General features: G+C 41.7%; 1 protein-coding gene across 2 annotated transcripts in view; it reads right to left on the reverse strand.

The window, feature by feature from the left end:
• pax5 (paired box 5) overlaps positions 1-22,056 on the reverse strand; it is a 56,689-nt gene that overhangs the window by 29,641 nt on the left and 4,992 nt on the right. For both annotated transcript variants that reach the window (XM_054780060.1, XM_054780059.1), the window contains exons 2-5: positions 18,073-18,238; positions 11,753-11,950; positions 11,052-11,116; positions 7,291-7,416 (exon numbers count right to left, since the gene is read on the reverse strand). In XM_054780060.1, coding sequence (XP_054636035.1) covers positions 7,291-7,416; positions 11,052-11,116; positions 11,753-11,950; positions 18,073-18,238 — 555 coding nt within the window. The remainder of the gene's footprint in view (positions 1-7,290; positions 7,417-11,051; positions 11,117-11,752; positions 11,951-18,072; positions 18,239-22,056) is intronic.

Below are 22,056 nucleotides of genomic sequence, written 5' to 3' on the forward strand. Positions count from 1 at the left end.
GTCTCTGTATTTAATTCCTGAATTTTGAAGTGAAAATGTTGATTTGTGCTTGTTCCCTCCCGCGACTTCCATCAGTCACACAGTTTCCATTTGGCTTTGGCTGTGTAACGCCATAGGCAATTTACAGTCACTGGATCACTGCTTCCTGTGCCCCTTTTGGTTATGGGCATATAGGCTTTACAGGCTTTCATTTTCTTGTCTTCCATATACAGCACATGAAGGTTTTCTGCCATATACTAAAGTGTTGGAAAGACATGGTGTCAGTGGTGCATTTCATAGGGTTTTCCTCCCAAACTCAGAGCTTCATCAGTTTCCTTGGGCCACCCAAGTTATCCAGCTGGAACCGCCTGGAATGTTTCGGGACTCTTGGAGGTGAAGATGAGTTGTTTATATAAAAGCGGTTATGGACACGAATACATACAATAGCAAGGTTCTGGAGTTGCAAGACTACGTGCTTTTAAGATTCCCTGAGATGCCTTCCAGAAGGAATAAGGTTAAGCAAAAGATTTGGATTACAAAATGAGTATGATCTTGGTTGCATGGAGACACAACTTCATAAAATGTGTGGTTATAACTGGTTTAGGGTAGTTTTATAGTCTTATAGACACAAACCTCTGTCCATCATTCTTGGTGGGTTTTAAAAAAAACTCACCAAACCTTTTCAGTACACAAAACCCCTTTCATCTACTCTGACAAACACACTCCTTGATCATAATCTCTCTTTCTCTACTACTACACTCTCTCAGACACACACACACACACGCTAGTGGGACTTGGGTGTAAGGTCTGCAGGTCTCTGGTGGTGACAGACCAATCAGAGTGGCGATAAAGCCAGTATGATGCTTTAGCCTGGTAACCCACAGCGACCCATTTAATCCCAGCGGCCAGTCCCCATGATGGAATTCAATTGATCAATCATGTAGCTCTGATGGCACCATTTCAGCCAGCTTATTGCTTTCTGCTGTCTCTCCGTCACACACACATACAAATATACACTCTGAAAGTCTCGAGCACAAAGCACCAGACAAAAGGAAGAGCTTGGGGAAACAACACAAACTACAAGTAAGAAGAAAGCTTTTTTTTTTATGATGATCAATATTGTCCGTTCATCTGTGTGCGTATGCGTGTATGTGCGAGTGTGTCTGTGTTTTTTCCTGACTGGCTGGGTGGGTGGGTGCGTAGCTTGATATCCGGCTGGTTTCATTGTATCCATGGATGGGTAAAGAAACTCATTGGCGTGACGGGTTAAATCCTATTCACCGCTGGACACACACACACGCACACACACACAGCTGCCTCTATCTCTGTGAGTCAGTCTCAGAGGGGAAGTGTTTCTCTTGCCTCTTTTTCAGAGCAGAACAAAACAAACAATGAGCCATTATTGTTCTATCCCCTCTGCCTTTTTCCTCTGTCTTCCGCCTCCTTACCCTCTCTTCCTCCTTCCATCATCTGCTTCATCTCTTGGCTACCTGCATGAACACTGCTGACATTTTTCACCACCAAGGAGACGCGGACTTGTAAAATCCGGTTGGATGCGAGGGTTTTTAAGTACTTTGCAGGGGACAGAACACTATTAGGCTGCATCTACACTTATGCATAGACATATGAATAAAGTAAGGACTTGATTTGGTTGCTTTTATGATTCCAAACCAAAATGTCATTTGCTGGGTTGAGTATGTAGGTTATATTTATATTCTGATTTCACACAAAGCTTCTAAAATGTACTTTTAAAGAGTGGCATTGTCATAGAGAGATAGAACTTTTGACATGTTATCTATTACATATTTGTCATTTCTGAGTCATTCCTGAGGCCCAACTCTCAAGTGGTCTTAGTCCGCTTGTTTGTTGCACACCAGTGTTCAGATGATTGCGATCGCACTTGACCAAATGAACCGTACTAGCACCAGCGTTTGTTTTTACCAAACATGGCAATTGTGAATACATCCTTAGTGTGCATTTGTGTACTTGACATAGAAAAAAGGTAACAAAAAAAGTGACCTTGCAGTGGCATTTCCTTCCAAACTCCACTGATCAAAGTTTGTTAGGGTGTGGGAGACATAGAGAGGAATTCAGGGTGAAGGGCGGAGATCCTCGCCCCCTCCTCCATCCTCCCCTCTTGACTGCATCGGCTCTTGCTCATTCCCAGCATCTTTTATCCGGTAAATCTGCTACGTGTCACAGTAGATGCACAAGGAGGGTCAAAGGTCAACTTGCTGGTTTAATAATGCCACGAATGCTGTTTTTAAGCATTGCCTGTAGGATGACTTTCTCTGTAGATGTTGTAAAAATGTCCCTGTCCTTTCCCTTTATGCACACATACACACACACACACACACACACACATACACCTTGCAAGAGAATAGGTCAAGATACAATAGTACTCTTTTGGCCCCACAAGTCAAGTTCTTCCATTCAATCCCATTCATCAACATTCTGCTCCCGGTCACCCTAACACCCCCCTTCCACTTCCCCTTGCTTTGGCAGGGGGGCACAGGTCACCACAAGGCTGACTGCAGACACACGCACACACACACACACGCACACATGCACACAAACACACACATGCACAATTCTAACAAAAATGCATTTGCAAATCCCTTCAAAATCTTGTGCAAATCACATTAGCACATTCCCCCCAACTGTCCTATAAACCAGATCAGAGAACCACGTTTCCATGAAACAATATCAAAAGATGGCAGATGGATGACAAATAAAGTACAAACAAATGTATTAGACTACTTGGCATAAAAACAAGAAATGTTTAAACTTCTTTTCAATTTTAAATGTTGTTATTTATATAGCAAAATTACTGCATATTATCACACATACAGCATTAACCCCAAAATTTTGTATGGCCTCCTTTGGTTGTGATGACTGCTTGCAAAACATTTTTTTCTGTTTAATCAAGAAATAACCATGTGTTTTTATTTTTAATTTTTTTTTTGTTAAAATCATCGTGTTATGGATAATGTTTAAAAATTTATTTTAGCATTAAGTGGATGTTTTCAGTTATGTTGTTTTAACCATTATATATTTTGCAGGATTTAACAGGAAAAATTCTGTGAGGAGACGGCACACATGTTTTGCATAAAATACATAGAATTTTCACAGATGTAAGTCAATACATTTTCAAGATAATACACTTTAAAGGCAGCCCCTATGCTCTGTAGCCCCTTGAAATGTGATGTCTTACCAGTAAGACAAGACCTTTTTGGAGAGAATGCCAAGACTTTGTGTTGCGGGGGGGTGCCGTAATGGCACGGCTCACGGTGTAGGTCTTTTTAATTGGCCGAAAGACGAAAAAGTTGCAAAGAGCTGGATAAAACTGTATTTTTATTCAGTTTTCTCTGTGATGAATGCAAAATTACATTTTGCAGCCAAAGCTTAACTGCTTTAGTGGTAATGACACGCTACACGCCTAAGAGTGTACTCCCACTTGGCCAACCGTACCATACTCGGGCCAACTTTACACCAAAGTCCAGCAGATTTGGCTAGTGTGAGTGCTCTGAGCCACACTCAAGTTTGATGCACTTCTCCTCCTCTGGCACGATTGGAAGAGGTGGGCCAGGGCATAGAAATACTTGACTAAAGCGATCACTCTTCGCCAGTTCTTAATGATAACTCACACAATTCATAACAGAAATAAATAGGAATACTCAGCCACAAAGTCAAAACCCTGCAACTACATTTGTGTGCGTAATAAAGACATTGAATTAGTGCGATCGCTCTCTCGTAGGTAATTAAGGAGAGCCGTCACCTTGCTGAAAATCAGAATGGCTTGACGTAATCCACAAAGTCGGGGAAAAATGCAGTAATTCAGGAGTGTCGAAGTAATGGTCCAGGCAACCAGTTGGTTGGACACATGCTCAGTGTGAGTGCAGGCCAATGGAGGCCAGGAGAAGGCGGGAGAGTCACACCCAAATCCAGCACGGTACGAATGGCCTTGGGTGAGTTCACCTATTGGCTACATTTATACAATAACCAACTATAAAACATGAATGTTAGTTTTTTCTGTTTTTAATTTTTGTTTTACTTAAAGACACGAGACCAACCAACCAAGTCATGTCGTCAAAACAATCTCCATTCACACAGGCCAGCAGAAAACGACTAAAAATGTCATCCAGTATGATTGCCGAGCCAGTATTTGGTGATTCTGTAAAGCAAGTCCAAACTCTGGCCCTCAGGCTTTTTAGTGGCCCGCGGCATATTCTGAACTTAAAATGAAGCACACATCTTAATTTGACATTAAAACAATTACAAACTATTTGGGCTGTGAACGATAAACCAATGCAACCTGATATCCGCTTTGGCAAGCGAGAGATACGGCTGCATCGGCAGCAGCCTCCTGGATCGACAAGAACCAGCCATAAATCTTTAGATTAATCGATAGTAGAGTCATGCACCGGTTGACGGTGCGTCTCTTAACACTACGGGCATGCGCCGTAGTTTACCATGACCGAAGAAGAGAAAAATAATAGCAGCACGTGCATTATAGTGATGTAATTTATCTTATTTATTATGTGTTGTGTAAAACTAAGACAGGAACGACACCAAATTAAAGCAATAAATGAATACAGACCCACCATCCACCAGTACGAGCCTGGAGCTTGTTTTTCAGAGAGACAACTATACAGTACGTCGCTGTTTGACGTGTGTGCTAGCATGAATTGATTTGAAGTTGTGGACCGAACAAATATACACATTAGTATTCAATAACGTCATCAAATCTTAGCATAGTATCACATAGTATCAGCATTTGTGACTGAATAAGAGGTGAAAGAAAAACGGGAGAAATTTAGATGGTGCATTCAAGGACCGTCGAACAAAGTGTGACATGTTTCCGCTTGCAACAAACAACATAAATATGCAAAACTGTGGGATTTCTAATTTTTTTAATACAATATTGGCCCATATTTCCAAAATCCATTTACATCAAATTTGATGACGTTATTTACATTTTTTTAAGTGTTTGGTTGGGGACTCCTGCCTTACAGCATGCTGGGTGACATGATGTGCTCTTTTACACATTTAATGTCTACATCAACAAATGTAAACGTAGAATCTTATCGAATGGTATTGTTTGGACACAGTATCAAATCGCTGTGTTGTATATTGTTTTTCAATCATATCCTAACCCGTGTATCAAGATTTGTATGGAATCATCTTTCACAAAGACATTTACAACCCTACAAACTATTTGCTTTGTCACCTCTAACACAAGACAGGACACTGAAAAGTGAAAATGACATTGTTTTCATCGATTAAGACAGTGTCTTCAACAAAAGAAATCTGCTTATTGTCAACCTTAATGATTCTCTAGTGGGCGTTTACTTACGCTTCCATCCACGTGCATTCAAACTATCTCCACAGACCAACATATGGGTTCCACAGCAAACTATTGTGTCCTGTTTGTCTGTGTCTGTCCATGTCGCTGCATGCTGTTCCTCCTGTCGCCCCTCGCTGTGCGTGTGTGTCATTATCCAGCGGGGGTTACTCTAATGGAAGCTGTGATTAGCAATGCTGTTAATTAGACCACAGAGCACAACCAGACAGACCTGCTATCGCACAACGTTGGTGGCACATCCGATGCTCCAGTGAAACCTGGCGGTGTTTCCATTCAAATTTAAAAGCTAAGTCAACCAGCCAGCATGTTACACATAAAGAACAACGCGTAACAGTAATGCTGCTAATTACATTACAGAGCTCACACTTGAGTCTGTGCCGAAGTTGTGAAGGCACACGTAATAGTTCATCCATACAACATGAACTTATTATTCAAGGAAATACAGCCTCGAACAAAAGGGATCCCCGTTGTGGGTCATTTTCACTGCAGATATTTGGACTTGTCACATGCACTGGTAGCGTAATGAGGGTGGCTCTGTTCTCTGCAAATTATGTCATCTTGACGACATGCTCACCAAATTAATGTGAATCGGAACAAGTAAAAAAAACGCCTGTGTAAAAGGAAGAAACAGCATGATGACGATTGATGGGGGTTGCCTGAAAAGAAGTCAAAAGCCACAATCATTCGGCACGTCTGCATGGCAAAGATCTCAGGGTTTTTTTTGGGCTCTGTGGTCTTAAACTTTTGATCAGCTGATGAACAGCCTATTTCAGTTTAATGGTTGTTTGCGATAAATCTCTGACTCTAACATTTCTTTTGTTTCACCCCCATTTTTTCCTTTTATATTTTGCAGCTCTACTTAGAACCTCCAACAGTGCAAAATGTCAATTCTTGCAATTTTTAACTTTTAATCAGGAGTGTATATGCAAAGACATGAAGGCTTGTTTTGGATTGCCAATGGCATTGTGACGCGCTGCTTGACTTGTTTATCATTAAGTGTATTTCTCTTTGCTTTCTCCTTGATTTACTGTTTGAGACTCTTATTTTTGTATTTCCTTTTCCTGTTGTGCATGGTTGCCGGCGCCTTTACATTCGTGAGCGCTGTGAGTCCACCTGGTGCTGATTATTATCAGGGACTCTTTATTTAGCTCAGCTTGTTTCTTCAGCTCGTGCTGGTTCACTGTCAATGCTGCATGCATTGTGGGATGTCTGTATTCGCTGCTTCTCGATCACAGTTTGCTGTCCCGCTTTTACTTGTCTGTTTTATTTTCACAGAGCCTTTTTGCTCTGTCGCCGTTTGTTCAAATTCTGGCTACAAAACTGTGAGTACCGACACTTGTTCTTAGCTAATTAAAGACTTTTACCTGCACTTTGAGTCTATCTCTGCATCCTGGGGTCACGACCATGCGCCATCGTGACAGGTATAGCAGTATTCATTTAACAAAGTGCGGCTATTTTTTTGCCAGTGCGTGTGTGGTTGTGTGTATGAGGGGCGGGGAGCCCCTAGCGGTGTTTGCCAACCCTCCTACCCCCTTGTTCCAACATCTGGTCCTGTCTAATTTACCGTAGTAGTCTGTCTGTTTGATGGCTTTTTAATGCCACTGAAAGAAGCACATACACACTCACACATACAGTATGTATACCTCCATTGACATGCATGCAGCATTAATCGGGAGGGAAAGTGACTGGGATCAATAGTGTATGAATAAACTTCCACTCAGGTGGATCACCAGCAGGGTTTGTGAATGAAGATGTTTGGGTGTTGTGTTCAATACACATCTGTCATTGATCGTCATGTGCACACGTGCACAGCTTTTCCCATCTCCACGCTGGAAATTAAATGAGGGGAATCCTCAGGCTATCTCTAATATGTTTGTGTTTATTGCATACATGTGGGGATACATGTGTGTAAACATACGAACACACACCGTGGTGTACACGCTCACCTTCATCCCTCTTCCTCTTGCCAACATCAGCAGCCGAGCTGATACCCAGAATGCCGCTGATGGAGTACGAAGAGCCGGCAGAGTCGCTGGTCACAGCAGAGACCTGTGTGGCGGCCACCGATGTTGCTGCAGAAAAATCACACAAGAAAGTTCCGTTTCAATTATTTTAGAAGATCTGATGAAATAGAAGAAATACTGGGCTCTCTAAATAAGAGGATGTTTGAGGTTACTGTTGGATTCTTCAGGAAGGCAAAATGGACGTTGTGTGTACCCTATTATGCAAAAGTGACTTTAATAATGTTGTAACACTAATGTGTGTCCTTAAAAGCCTTTTTGTGATCAACAAACATGCAAAAAATCTATCATCGTCATTTGTCACTTTCGTGTATCGAGTTTTTCAGGACGCCATGAAGGAAAAACGCTCCATCATGGACATGATACAACCTCTGACCCCCCCAAGCTAGATAAGCCCGCCCCATGTATACACCCATCACGTCCAGTCTGTATTAAAAAATATTTTTTTTAAAAAGGCTTTGCTTAAAATAAAGCCTGAAGCTGTAAGATTGATCATTTTCTTTTTCTTCAGTGAACAGGCTAACCTAGCATGAAGTTGCTGTTGAAATATGACGGTAATGTTAGCACTCTAGCTCGCATAGCTATGCTAGTGTTGCTAAGGTTTGTCCTCTTGTTCCACTCTAATGTTCCATTGTTGTATGTGATGTATGGCATCTATTACATTGGACAAGTGCAGAGGTACAAGACAGCTCATTAGCGTTAAAGATACAAACACACCAAATGGCATATTAGGGCTTAGTAAAGCACGTTTACATGATCGAAATACCAGCATCAAGGCTAGATTTTGGACAACACACTTTCAATACACTATTTTTGGACAAATTTCAAAGTAATCGATAAAGAACAACAGTCCTGCATTTAAAAAATGGGTACATTTTCCATTTCTTTGTATTATTTGCTACTTGTGACGTATCTCTCTTTCTAAACTCACTTTGCCAACTTAACATGCCCAAGTAGACTAAATGGGGGCAATAAATAGGTGTGGTAGTCTGTCTCTCCCGCTAATCTCACCCCCTGGGGGAAGACAAATATTCCTTGCCGGGTGACACAGCAACATGCTTGTCACTTCTTCAAAGACGCAACATGTAGTCACTCATGCCTGGTCTCCTTATCTGTGCCCTATAAGCAGGCAAGGGGCTGAGTGACAGTACGGTATCCCAGGAGGGACAGAAAGGTGTGGAGACAGACGTCCTAATCCTCTCTCCCAGTAGACCCCCCTGTCCCCAGAAACGGCGAAAGACGAGAACGAGAAGTTAATAAATAAAAAAACACACACAACAAACAGAAGCTCAAGGCACCCCTCCAGTCTGTTACTCCATCACCAACAACAAGGAGATGATAATGAATGCATATCCCTCCTTTTCCCATCACTTTATTTAGCACTTCAATTATCTGATTTTCCTTTCTTTTTCTCTCCACTCAGTTTTTTTTTTTTTTTTTTTTATCAGAACATAATGCTTTTCTTCTGCAAATCCAAATGTTCAATTTTCCGCCTGGGAGTGGGAGCCATTTATCTGGATAATCTGCAAATGTGTGTGAATGAGTGTGTGTGTGTGTGTGTACAAAGAAGAGTCGAGGAGCAGTGCATATGAAATTAATTTAGATTAATAGACAATGTGTGATTATAAAGATATGACAGACACTGAAACACAATCCAAGGCCCGGTGGAGGGTGGGGGTCGGGAGTGGGTTTGGCTGTCATATTTGTTTTCAACTGAGATAGCCATCAAGTAGGAATTGTTCTGTGCTCATATATATTGCTTCATTCTATAGCATAATTAAGACTCTATGAACACAATGTGAACAAAGGTTTTATGTCTGTTTTTATTCTCAATTTTTATTCAGTAAGAAGAAACTATAATTTGTCAAGAAAGGTATAATAATCTATTATTTATCATCATAAATTGGGCCAAATTTGTTCAATTGATTGTTGATTAATGGTGTCTTGAAGCCATTGAGGTAAAATGGAGTGTACTCCTTGTCCGCAACCAGCAGATGCACTGTGGAAGCTGAGCTATATCACTACTGATATCATTAGGAGTAAGAGTTCAGAACATTCAAGACAGACGTACTTAAAAATCTATGTATATTTAAAATACCAATCTATTAATTAGTTGCTAATTTCCACCAAAGTTGATTGTCATTAATCTGGTATCTCTTGTTAATTCATGTTGATAGGATGTGATGCGAGCGTATACCTATGTGAACACACTGTGTTGAAATATTGAAATTTCCCTCAGGGTTACAAATAAATGTTGTTGTTTATCGACTTTTAAATGTTTCTTTCAAAATCCACTGACAATTGACACTTAATTTGTTATGACAGAATTTGGATGAATAATGTACAGAGCCTCTCTGATGGCCTTAAGGCGCAATCATCATCCACTGAATGTTGTGTTTTTTTTTTTCATATTTAACAATTATGGGTCAATACGCTATGTTGTGAGTCCCCACTGTTTCGGTTATGTTGGAATATCCTTTGTGCATAAGCGATGGATTCTTTTGTTGCGTGTCTCCTCTTTTTCCACCACTGTGTAATTAATAGGGGCGTCTCAAGATCTCGTGATATTAAAACGTGGCCTGGGACGGTAATCAATTAATTAATTAATCACACAATACATGAAAATAAACTCGATAATTTTGCCATGCGTGTCTGTTTTCCTCATCTCCCGCCTCCAAACAGGCAGGAGGAGGGTTCACTCTGTGTATTGGTTTCAGCACCTTGTTGCGTTTGTTCCATAGAACAGCGGCATGAACGGGGTGAGCCCTTTTGTCAGTCATATCATCTCTTTGCGGAGGTGGGTGGAGGTGGGGCCGCGAGCATACACGCAGAGTGCAGAAGAGTGTAACGTAGTATAAATTATATTTGTCGATTGCAATATATTGTCGTATATTTTTCATATTTCTTCATTGTACTTTTCTTAAAAGTAAACTTAAAATCTCTTCTCATTCTCGTAGCCCCAATCTCGTGCATCATCTCGTCTCGTGAACTGAGTGTCCTGTGACAGCCCTAGTAATTAATGTCAGCAATTACAAAAACTGCATACATTACAGAAGTCCAAATGCAGCACGGTGACCTAGTGGTTAGCACGCATGCAGTGGTTCTTAATTATTTTTCTATCATGTCATTTCTCTCAGAAGTGTTTTCACGGCCTCCCGATTTGAAATACTCTTGAGAAACTGATATCTATTTATTTACCTGTCCTGTTCAGACTGAACTCGAAACTGACACCAGCGAAATGCAACAAAATGGTGAGCAGTGAAGCATACAAGCCAAATTGCATGCCGAGTACGACAAATCCATACAGTACATGTTGGCAGGTCTGCATTAATATTGAAAGTTCTCCCTGAATCCATGGCAATTTCAGACTTAGAATAATGTACCGATTTAAGCCCCACCAATTTTTGGTTAAAGATAGTGGTGTACTCGCTCATTCCTAGTTAATAGGAGAATCTAAGTTTTCCATAGGTGTGAATGTGAGTTTGGATCATTGTTTGTCTATATTTGTCCTGTGATGGACTGGTGAACAGTCCAGGGTGCACCCCGCCTCTTGGCCAAAGTCAGCTGTATAGAAAATAGATGAATGGATGGGAGTCCAAATGTAGCCTTCCCCTCCAAGTAACTATCAGTGCTGCTATAAAATGTGCTTTGACAGGCAGGAGCAGGATTGAGAGTCAGTCACCTACCTAAATTGTGAGCCGTCACTGAGCCCGTTTGGCCCGGCGGCTGCTGGACCTTGGTCCGAATGATCCTGCAGGAGGATGAGAGCAGACATTATGTCTGAGAATTGGTCATTTGTGTGTGTGTGAAAGAGACAGGGAGGCATAGAGGACATGAGAACATAACCATCGTGGGAGCAATGTGGTGTGCTTGTATGTGTGTGCATGGAGAAGCTTGCGGCCGGCTGACATGGCTCAGGGGCCTCACACTCCCTGCTTGGCTGCTCATGCAAGCCCCTTTCTTCCTCTTTGCTCCCATTTCTTTTCCTTTCCTCCCTAACTCCTCTCCTATCCTGTCCCCATCTTCCCTTCCCTCTGTTTCTCTCTTTCTCTCCTTTTGTGTCCGGTATTCCCCTTATTCCTTTGCACCTTCCCTCCCTTTTGTCTGCCTCTTTTGCTCACTGCTTCTCTCTCCTGTTTCACTGTCCCACCCTCTTCTCTGGCTCTGTGCTCAGGGGAGAGCCTTGTCATTGTACCATCGTGTGGAACCACTGAGCTGCAGCCACTTCATCCATATGGAGACTGGGGCCTCTTGACTAGGCGTACTCTATTTCCAGACACACACAGACACATCTTTACAGTATATTGCCATGCACTCCCCCAGCCTGTTGCTGTGAAGGTAATGCACACAAACATTACACACACTTGCTATGTAAGATCATTAGTACCTGTTGATGGAGCTGACACTGGGCACGCTGTCATTGTCGCATACTCTCTCGGCCAGGAGCCTGTCCCGGATCTCCCAGGCAAACATGGTGGGATTTTGGCGTTTGTAATCGGCAATCTTGTCGACCACTTTGGGTGTAGCAACCTTTGGTTTGGATCCCCCGATGACGCCGGGGCGGATACTGCCCGTTTCATAATACCTGGCAATGCACAGAAGATGCCCATGTTAGTCTACTGCAGGGCTGTACAACTGGCAGCCCACGGGCCAAATCCCACCCATGAATGACATCAGACTGTTTTTTTTTTGCAGTAGATACTGAAAAACATCAGAATGCTCCTGTTATAAACATGATCTTTGACTAGCGCTTTTCACGCAGTAGCTCCTTATAAACAGAACACTGTTGCTGTCATATAGAACATTTTCGACTTGCATAAACATTTCTTCTGTTTTAATTTATGATTTAGTAGCTTTATTTACGTCTATAGCAGCCATTTGATGAGAAGGCCAGCTGCCTGGTGCTTAGCTGTCTAAAAATGTGGCCTCAGAACAGTTTAGTTGAATAGCCCCATTCCATAGTGTAAAGAGCTGTCCTGATAACATTTGGATAACATGCAAACATATAAAAACGGACCAAACTGTCCCTTTGCCACCAAAGTGAACTGGTGGAAAAAGCAACCAAATGATTTTTGTGCCGGAGCTACACAGTGACGTAACGTCTCCTGAAAGTAACCCGGAAGTAAGAAGTCACAGTTTCCATTTTATATTGGAAATCATGATTGATTTCTAGTGTTTCTGCATGATCTGCTTTAAAGGCAATGACATTCACACAAGGTAAAGTAACTTGATTGCTTCATAATATAATAGTAATACAACTTTTGGTTTCAATATCGATGTTTGTCCTGCTGCTGGCATAAGAATACTATGCCTTTGTGTGTATACACAAACGGCAAGGGCACCCTCCAGTAAGGGATGACGTTGGAGTTGCACTAATAGCATCATTTCATACTTAATCATGAAAGGTTTTTCCTTGTTTTTTTTCTTCCTTATGTAATTTCTTTTGTCTGAATAAACTCTCATGCCTTCATGAAACATATTTTCTAAATGCATTGAACTTTGCATCATAAAAAAAATAGCCTCCCAACATATATTCATTTTCAGGACAGGCATTCACAAATGCCTAATAGTGCACTGCTACCAAATGCTATGCAGAGTTTTTACATGAAATACATGATTTTGCAGATTACATTAGTATTAGACAACTGCATCAACATGCCATTGAGACGTATTTTGATCATTTTCTCCCCAGACTAATTCTACTGACAGTGGACATGGCCTGAATGGAGACCATGAGCACCTTCTTATTTGAATATATGGTGAGTTTCTTTTATACACTTGCTAAATGTGATGTATCTGTGGATTACCAAGTCCCTAATAACAAGTCAAAATTATTACTTTTTCAAGTTGTAGCAACTGATTCTGGCATAATGTTACTTTTTTATTTATTTTCGCTTTACTACTATGCACCTTCAACAACTCCACTAAAAGACGTTTTGGGTAGTTCATCCTCAACTGCTACATCCTTGACTACTGCAGTGATAACTATGAAACTGTGAAGTCATTAGATTAAATTCTACCACATTCTGGATTCATTCTGATTCTGTTCTTCCACCGGCCTTTTAGTTCACCTCTTCCTGGTGGTGATTGGGAATATTGTTCCAGTCAATTCAGTCTGTCCACTGAAACTCAGCTTGAGTGTCCCAAGTCCCTTCGCCCCCACTTGATCCTCTCAAGATGACCCCCATTTCACGTTAACAGCAGAGATAACTTTCAATTTTCTAATGCATGCTTTTGCATCATGGATAGGCACAGCTAGGAAAGGTGCATCATGTACTGTAGTCATATATACAGCACAGTGGAACCTTGTTTAGTGTCATTCATTCATTCCAGAAGGTCCGACTCTAACCAAAATGGACGTTAACCAATCCATTTTTCCCATAACAAACAATGTAAGTCCAACTATTCCATTCCAGGACGCCAAAAATTTCAACAGAAAACCATTTTTAGTTTTACATGCAGAAAGCAATTTGAATGCATAGAAATGCATAGAAATGACGAGTGAAAGGGATAAATTCACATTTAAGGTTACTTTTACATCCACTGAAGACGTGATTCTTGATGTGACTGAAAACAGGAAGGTGGCGGCCTTTGGGAACAGTCACTTAAGTAATCTTAAATGTTCATTTATCACTTTATACCATTCATCCTTTATATGCATTTTGACTTATGCATGTAAAAAGATCATTGCAAAACTATAAAAATGTGTTTTGTGTTAACATTTTTGAGTCAGCTGCTGATGGCATCATAGACGGGCGAAGAAACGTCCGGTTCCGGTTGCCATTTTGTTTAGCTAGCTAATAGGATACTAACAAGGAAAGACGTTTTGTGATAAAAAAAAACAAAAAAACATTAAGAACACAATAGGAGTCATGCAGTGTATTAATAAGACAACAAAACGTGCGCCATATTGTATGCTAACCGGAAAATGCACGCAAGCTAAGGCAAAATCGTGGCATACATTTGTAACGTTAACCGAAAAACACACCAACCAGGGCGGATTCTCGGATTCAGGAGGAGCAGTGTGGGTTTTGTCCTGGTCGTGGAACTGTGGACCAGCTCTACACGCTCGGCAGAGTCCTTGAGGGTGCATATGAGTTTGGCCAACCAGTCTATGTGTGTTTTGTGGACTTGGGGAAGGCATTCGACTGTGTTCCTCAATAAATTCCTTGGGGAGTACTCTGGGAATATGGGGATGGGACCAGCTAATTCAGGCTGTTCGTTCCCTGCATGGCCGAGTTTGGCTCTGTCAGAGTCAGAGTTTGGTTCGCATTGCTGGCAAAAAGTCTGACCCATTTCCAGTGAGGGTTGGACTCAGCCAGGGCTACCTTTTGTCACCGATTCTGTTCATTACTTTTATGGACAAAACTTTTAGGTGCAGCCAGGGCATTGAGGGGTTCCGGTATGGTGGCTGCAGGATTGGGTCTCTGCTTTTTACAGATGATGGTCCTGCTGGCTTCATCGAGCCGTGACCTTCAACTCTCACTGGATCGGTTCGCAACCGAGTGTGAAGTGGCTGGGGTGAGAATCAGAACCTCCAAGTCCAAGTCCATGGTTCTCGCCCGAGAAAGAGTGTCATCTCCGGCTTGGGGATGAGATCCCGCCCCAAGTGGAGGAGTTTAGGTACCTCGGGGTCTTTTTCACAAGTGAGAGAAGGAACGTGAGACTGACAGGCAAATTGGTGCGGCGTCTACAGTGATGCGGCCTCTGCATTGGTCCCTTGTGGTGAAAAGGAAGCTGTGCTAAAAGGCAAAGCTCTCAATTTCCGATCTACTTTCCTACCCTCACCTATGGTCATGAGCTTTGGGTAGTGAGTGAAAGCGGCCAAAATGAGTTTTCTCCGTAGGGTGGCTGGGGCTCTCCCTTAGAGATAAGGTGAGAAGCACTGTCATCTGGGAGAAACTCAGAGTAGAACCACTGCTCCTTCACATTGAGACGCCCCCCTGGGGAGGAGTTCAGGGCACGTCTGACCGGTAGAAGGCCTCGGGGAAGACCCAGGACACGTTGGAGAGACTATGTCTCTCAGCTGTCCCGGGAACGCCTCGGGATCCGCTGGGAGGAGCTGGACAAAGCGGTGCCCCCGCAACCCGACTTCAGATAAACGGTAGAAGAAGGATGAATGGATGGACAGTGCGGACGCTAACCGAGGTTCCACGGTATAGTCAACTCTTAAAGTAGCTGAGATCAAGGGAGGCAACATTATTCAGATCAATTTACATATAAATACATTTTAAAACTATAAAAACAACAACTCATTAATTATATGATTTTTAAAATGTATGAATGAAATTTTGTTTCTATGCTCATCCCTAAGCCTCAGTATGATGCAGCAAACTACAACCACAATAATAAACATGATTAAAATGATGGGCTACCTCTCTGAGGGTGTCAATCAAAACAGCAAAGCTGTTCCAAGACGCTGGTTGTCCTCTGAATTGTTCATATTTACAAACACATTTTCCCACAGGAAATCATGGAAATAGTATTACCAGTAATACAGGTAATACAGTAAATGTTATACGTTTACTGTATTATCTGTGCAGTTGTTTTAAGTAACATTTTAAAACTGTTTAAAACCACTGTTAGTTAATATTAAAGCTTAAAAACAATGAAATTGTACTAAACATCTGACCAAATTGCGAAATTTGCATAAGATACCATGCCTACTTAATTGCCCTGTGTGGGCCGTTGGGTGGGGTTTGGTTCCATCAAAAACCGGCAGTCACCCTTCAAATTGTAGCTCATATTCAGGGGTGCATTCTTTTATTCTTACCCGTACTGTCAAGTAAGTTGATCTGATGACTGTGGGAATTGCTACAGTGGAATACAAATGCAGTTATTGTTGTCTTAGCCACTGAGCAGTCAGGAAAAAGACCCGACCGCTATATTGCAATAAGTTCCGTTGCCAGTCATCATATTTATCCTCTGCTATTTTTTCTCAAAGAATTTTGCTTAAATGATGAATTATACGACCTCACGGTGATTGCACCGTAGTGGATTCACTCTATATCACACTGACAGTCAACTGCAAGATGAGGGTGACATTGACAGACACACACAGAGATCCAGTAGTTTTCTTTCCAGCATGGCTATTTCATGAATGTATTTGCATGCAGAAGGGGCAGGTGGGCTGGGGGAGTGGAGGACAGCAAATGTGCTATACGCAGCTTGCAGAAAAGGGGGGATGCAGTGTGTGGATGCAAGCTGTCAGTCAGTCTTAAACCTGCTGCTCACTCTGTCTCTCTCTCACTCACGCGCACACAGAACAGTGGAGTAATCCCTTCCTTGATGTTTGTTTCTTTAAATGTGTTTTTCCCTGCGTGCTTGCGCGGTGTGTGTGTGTGTGTGCGTGGGTGTGTGCGTGTATGTGTGCTGCCCATTTTCACTCTTCACAGCTGGACATTAAACACTGCTAAAGGAAATAAAAAAAATCTATTTTGAAGTGGGAAACAATTTAAATTATTCACAGGTGAATCATCTGTGGTTATTTATATCTTTGCAGCAATGAGCCAGTGCGCGCGCGCGCACACACACACACACACACACACACATAAGCAAGCAGGTAGAGTTAGTGTTTTTGTTCTGCTGGCAGCGGACAGACAGAGAGGAGAGGATAAAACGAACCTCCCTCCTTCCTTGCATCCCTCGATCCCCCTCTCTCCCCCTCTCACGGTAACGCTTCAGTGAGTTGAACGTCCAGGACAGGGAGAGAGAGGGAGAGTGGGAGAAGAAGAGAGAGAAAGAGAGAGAGAGAAAAGAAGCAACAGAGAACAATGAGCAACACATTTTTTTTTATATAGCTGAGGGTCGCTGTGGCTAATCCTGCCCCGCCTTCCCCGCAAATGGTCTCTCTGTTTTCTAATTCTTTTTTTTATTTTTATTTTTTTTTACTTCTTACTTCTTCAACAAGCCACCCCTCCTTTTTCTCCTCCGTCCTTGTCTGTATGCTCCATTCTATACTGTATTTTTTGGGTGCTGAAATATAGTACCACTTTCATTTTGATGCTAATTCAAAAAAAGTGATGAATCTTTTCCCCTTTTGTGTCCCTTTCTTCTCCGGCAGGCAGAACGAGCTGGGATTTACTTTTTGAATTTAGCTTTGCAGCGGTAAAGGGAAAAAGGAGTCAGGAAGGTGAAAAGGAGAATTGTGAGTCGGTATAAAAGGAAAGGAACACGACTGAGAGAAACCGCAGAAAAATGATGCCACTGCAAATTGGGCAAGCTCACGGAAATGGGAATCCTGTTGGTCTATGACCAAGATCAAGGGTGTCCAAAGTGTGGCATAGAGACCACTTGTGACGCAGTTTTCTTTGTTTGGGCCTGCAACACATTCTACAAATCAAACTTTACGTCTGCACCAGAGCATTACGAGATCGGATTTGTTTTCATGGAAATTTTGCTTTATCACCTCTAGCACAAAGCTGAGACGTAGGCTGTTTTTTATTTAAATTTATTTAGCTGCTTTGAATATTTTGCCCTTTTTCAGCTGGTTTAAATATCAAATAGGTTACTCTTATAGGTAATAGCAAACCATTCTTGAATTATTCTCTATGCGGCCCTCAATGGAAAAAAGTTTGGGCACCCCTGATCTTGATGACCACAACTCCTATGTTCCTGATTGTCTAGTTTATCATCTTTTTGTGTTAAAATGATGTGTTCAAAGGGTCACCCTATGTGTGTCTGTGTGTGCACGCATGCTTTAAATACCTGCCCAGTATCTTGCTGACGCATCCATGACTGACGCGTAGCTGGCGGGAGATGTCGCAGGGACGCACCCCTTGGTGGGCAAGTTCCACTATTCGTTGTCGCACAACATCTGGGAGAGGCCGGCCATTCACAAACACACCCCCAAGCTGGTTCACGCCGCCATGTCCTGTACAAAAAGAAACTGTGAGGTCAAAAGCCTAAACATTCACAAAGCAGTACAAAGTGACATCAGTGGTTTGGCACTACTCTGTTTTAATGAACCTATAAGTTAGACAAAATTAAATGGGTAACTAACATAATACCGCAGCTGGACAATCCCTGACCTTTTAGGCAGGACAGACTAAACCAAGATTTCAGGGAAATGAAGGGATTTCAATTAATGATTGTGCCAAGTCTGAGCGATGCCGTTAATATTCCCCTGAGGGGGGAGGCCAGAAAGAGATGGGATAGAATAAAAGTAGACAGACTGAACCAACACACAACTGCTATACTGTACTGTTTTTTTTAACCCTGTCATTGTGTATTTATTCGATCAAAGCTCATAGCTGACATTGAACAACAATTAGTAAACTAAAATCATCTAATACAAGACTTGTTTAGTTGATCTTTATTTCCAAATATCCCCTTCCACCAAAACAAACTATTACTGGTGGACTTGGAGCGCAGACCTCCTCCACCACTGCTGCTTAGCTTAGCTTTATGCTTGATGATAGTGGACACAAGAGAAACTTAGCAAGAAAACAAAGTAATCCTTCAACTTGGTACTTTAACACCCTTTCCCCTTTAATGCTTGCCAAAATATTACACGAAACAAAAACATAAACGCAGTACTTTTGTTTTTGCATTTTATCGATGACATTTTCAATGCACAGAGATGCTAGGTCGAGATCCCGAGGCCCATTGTTGTGCCATTCATCCAAGACCATCACCTGTTGCTGCACCATGCTAATGCATGGCCCCATGTTTCAAGGATCTGTACACAATTCCTAGAAGCTGAAAACATCCCACTTCTTGCAAGGCCGGCATACTCAGCAGACATGTCACCCATTGAGCATGTTTAGGATGCTCTGGCTCTGTTTATACGATATTTGAGGTAAATGGTAGTTTCTGAGCCTCCCACAATACAGTTAAACGGCACTTTTTGGAGTGGACTTTTATTGTGGCCAACTTAAGACACACCTGTGCAATAATCATGCTGTCAAATCAGCATCTTGCAATGCCACACCTGTGAGGTGGATGGATTATGAATGCTCCCTACAGTAACACAGATTTGTGAACAACATTTGAGCGAGATATGCCTTTTGTGTACATAGACAAAGGCTTAGCTCTTCAGTTCAGCTCATGATAACTGGGAGCAAAAACAAAAGTGTTGCGTTTATATTTAGATTTTTGTCGAGCGTAGATAATACTTCTCAATATAATGCACTGTTGTGCTATAACAGTGCTGAATAGATTCAAGAATAGGCAATTAACCAGACAATTAACCAGAAATCCTCTCTGTCACTGTCAATTAAAACTGATCATGGCTGTATTATATTTCTTCTGTTGAGCCCCATCCAGTTGCGTTCAAACTACGTACAGACAGAAAACAGTCAAAATGCCTCAAACTCTTGTCTTCAGGTAGCCAGGCATCAACTATCGTGTGCGATGCATTAAAATCGCACTATATGAAATCAACCACGCGTGAACAAGAGAGACGCACGTGGAACTGTCACCGGATATCGTCAGTACCCCTCCCCGACATATGTTTGTGTGTACCGTATATATCGCACCAAAGGCAATGAAGAGAGTAAACTAGCATTTCTGTAATCCACTGACTTTTGTATTACCATAGTGATCGTGTCTTCAGGGGAAACACACGCACATAGACACACTAATCCTAGCTGTGAGGATAATAGATTTCAAATACATGACCCCAGCAGGGGTACCCCTTAATATACAAAGCTCTCCCCTGAATCTGGCCACCTCTTCTTTTCTTCAACGCTATAAAATAAAGAATAAACACACAAACACGCAGCGCCTCCTCCAGCTTTAAAACAAATAAGCTTGCACATGAGGGATAAACACAATGAGAAAGTCTGGAGAGTCTTGGAAATTAAACAAAGCTATTTCACTTCCTTGCTCCCTTTATTTCTGTTTAGATAGAAGCGAACTCATTATGCAGATGGCCCACTGCCACAGTTTAAAAAGCAATTTTTTTTCGAAAGATAGCAATATATGGAGGTGTATCCATCGAGGCCATGCCAGGAGTGCTCGTCATGACCAAAGTGTAACCTGCGAATTTGAAGACTTTCCATCACAGGACAGGATAAGCAGCTTTGGCGTAAGAAAACAGCGAAGTAAAGAAGAAGAATCTGGAATGTGTTTGCTGGAAAGCAAGTACAGCGGTATGAATTTGTTCCAAAAGGTCTGGCGAAAACGGAAACGTATGAAAACCGAAGCAATTTTTTACAGGAAATAATGCAAATCCAAATACGGTAGTCCCTCGCCACATCACGCTTTGAATTTCACGGCTTTTCAAAAATATATTAATTCATAAATCATGCTGTTTTGTCGTTGAATATGCCCTATTGTAAGTCATAAAATATGTGTATTTAAGCAAATGTTATGTATTTTGCCTAAATGAAGCATTTTCCATCATAAAAAGGGGCTTAACTAAAATACTAATCTCAGGCATTCAGGGGACGTATTCGTGAACATATGCAGTATTCCACACTGGTGCCTAAGTGTCAGAAATAGGGATGTGTCCCGATTCACATTTTTTGTCTTCCGATCCAATCCAATTTATTTATTAATTTTTTCAATAATAAGCTTTTGTTACAAACATGATTTTGTGGAACTGAATATGGTTATGAAAACAGCTCTTCAAAGCATTAAAAATAATGTAACCAAAGTATTGCTGAATTTACTTTTTTGTTACACAGCATGACCAACAATATTGTTTGGCTTTTGTAACAAACCTCTGTGAGTCAGGTCACTAATCCAATAAAAGATCCAATAAAAGTCCAACCAGTAAAAGATAACATTGAAAAAAATGGGCGTGCAGACTATTTTTAGGGTAGCACTAATCATTTGACATGGTTATAGATACATTTGTGGTGTGATATAGAATATATGACATTTTTTTAACAAGCGCTCTTCAACGCAATAGTAATTTTTTGATGGCCCCCAGTGTAAACAACCAGCTGTTAGAGCAGCACTTTCCGTGCGAGCTCCCCACACAATGACTCAGTCGTCCGGGCACAGTGAGGGGGAACTACCGCTGTAGCTACGGAGTCAAAAATCCAACGTCCAACCTGAAACTAACTTCACCACGGTACACCGCAGACATGTCTGCATGGTGGTGTTGTGTTTTCTTCTTCTTGCGGGTGGCGGGAGTCGAGTGGCAACCAGCTTTGAGGCGCATTACCGCACCTACCATATTGGAGTGTGGCCCAGAGTTCCGAACGTGATACGGCAACCGGATCAGCCCTAGTCAGAAATGTTACTGTAATGTTCGGTGAGGCACCTAAGCACCAGGCTTGGTTGCCGGAATGACAGGCTTTTATGGCAGGTTTGGATTATCCCTCATAAAAATCCCAGACAAAAATACAGGCTACTGTTCAGCCGTAACCCAGGCCAGGCTAAAACTAAAACTCTGAACCCTCGACGCCACATTAAAACATCACACAAAAGTCTTAAATGGCTTATTTACTGGTATTTTGTCTACCATATTAGGTATTAAGTAGTAAGGGTGACCGTAGGGCTGTAGGGCAGTGATAATCGAGTGACTATTATGTAATCCATTCCAGACAATTGCTAATACAAATATTAACGTTTTATGGAGAATAATTAGAGTTTTAAATGCCAAAAACAATGCAAAATAATTATAAATGACAAATCAAATCGATAACATTTACATCATCTTTTATCTTACTGAAGACTCTTGTTGGTGGAGATGGTGAGGAGCAGAGAGAGAAAAGGGGAGGGGACGCCATCTTCGGG

The sequence above is a fragment of the Dunckerocampus dactyliophorus genome, chromosome 6 (assembly GCF_027744805.1).
Source record: "Dunckerocampus dactyliophorus isolate RoL2022-P2 chromosome 6, RoL_Ddac_1.1, whole genome shotgun sequence".
In the NCBI taxonomy this organism is placed as follows: domain Eukaryota; kingdom Metazoa; phylum Chordata; class Actinopteri; order Syngnathiformes; family Syngnathidae; genus Dunckerocampus; species Dunckerocampus dactyliophorus.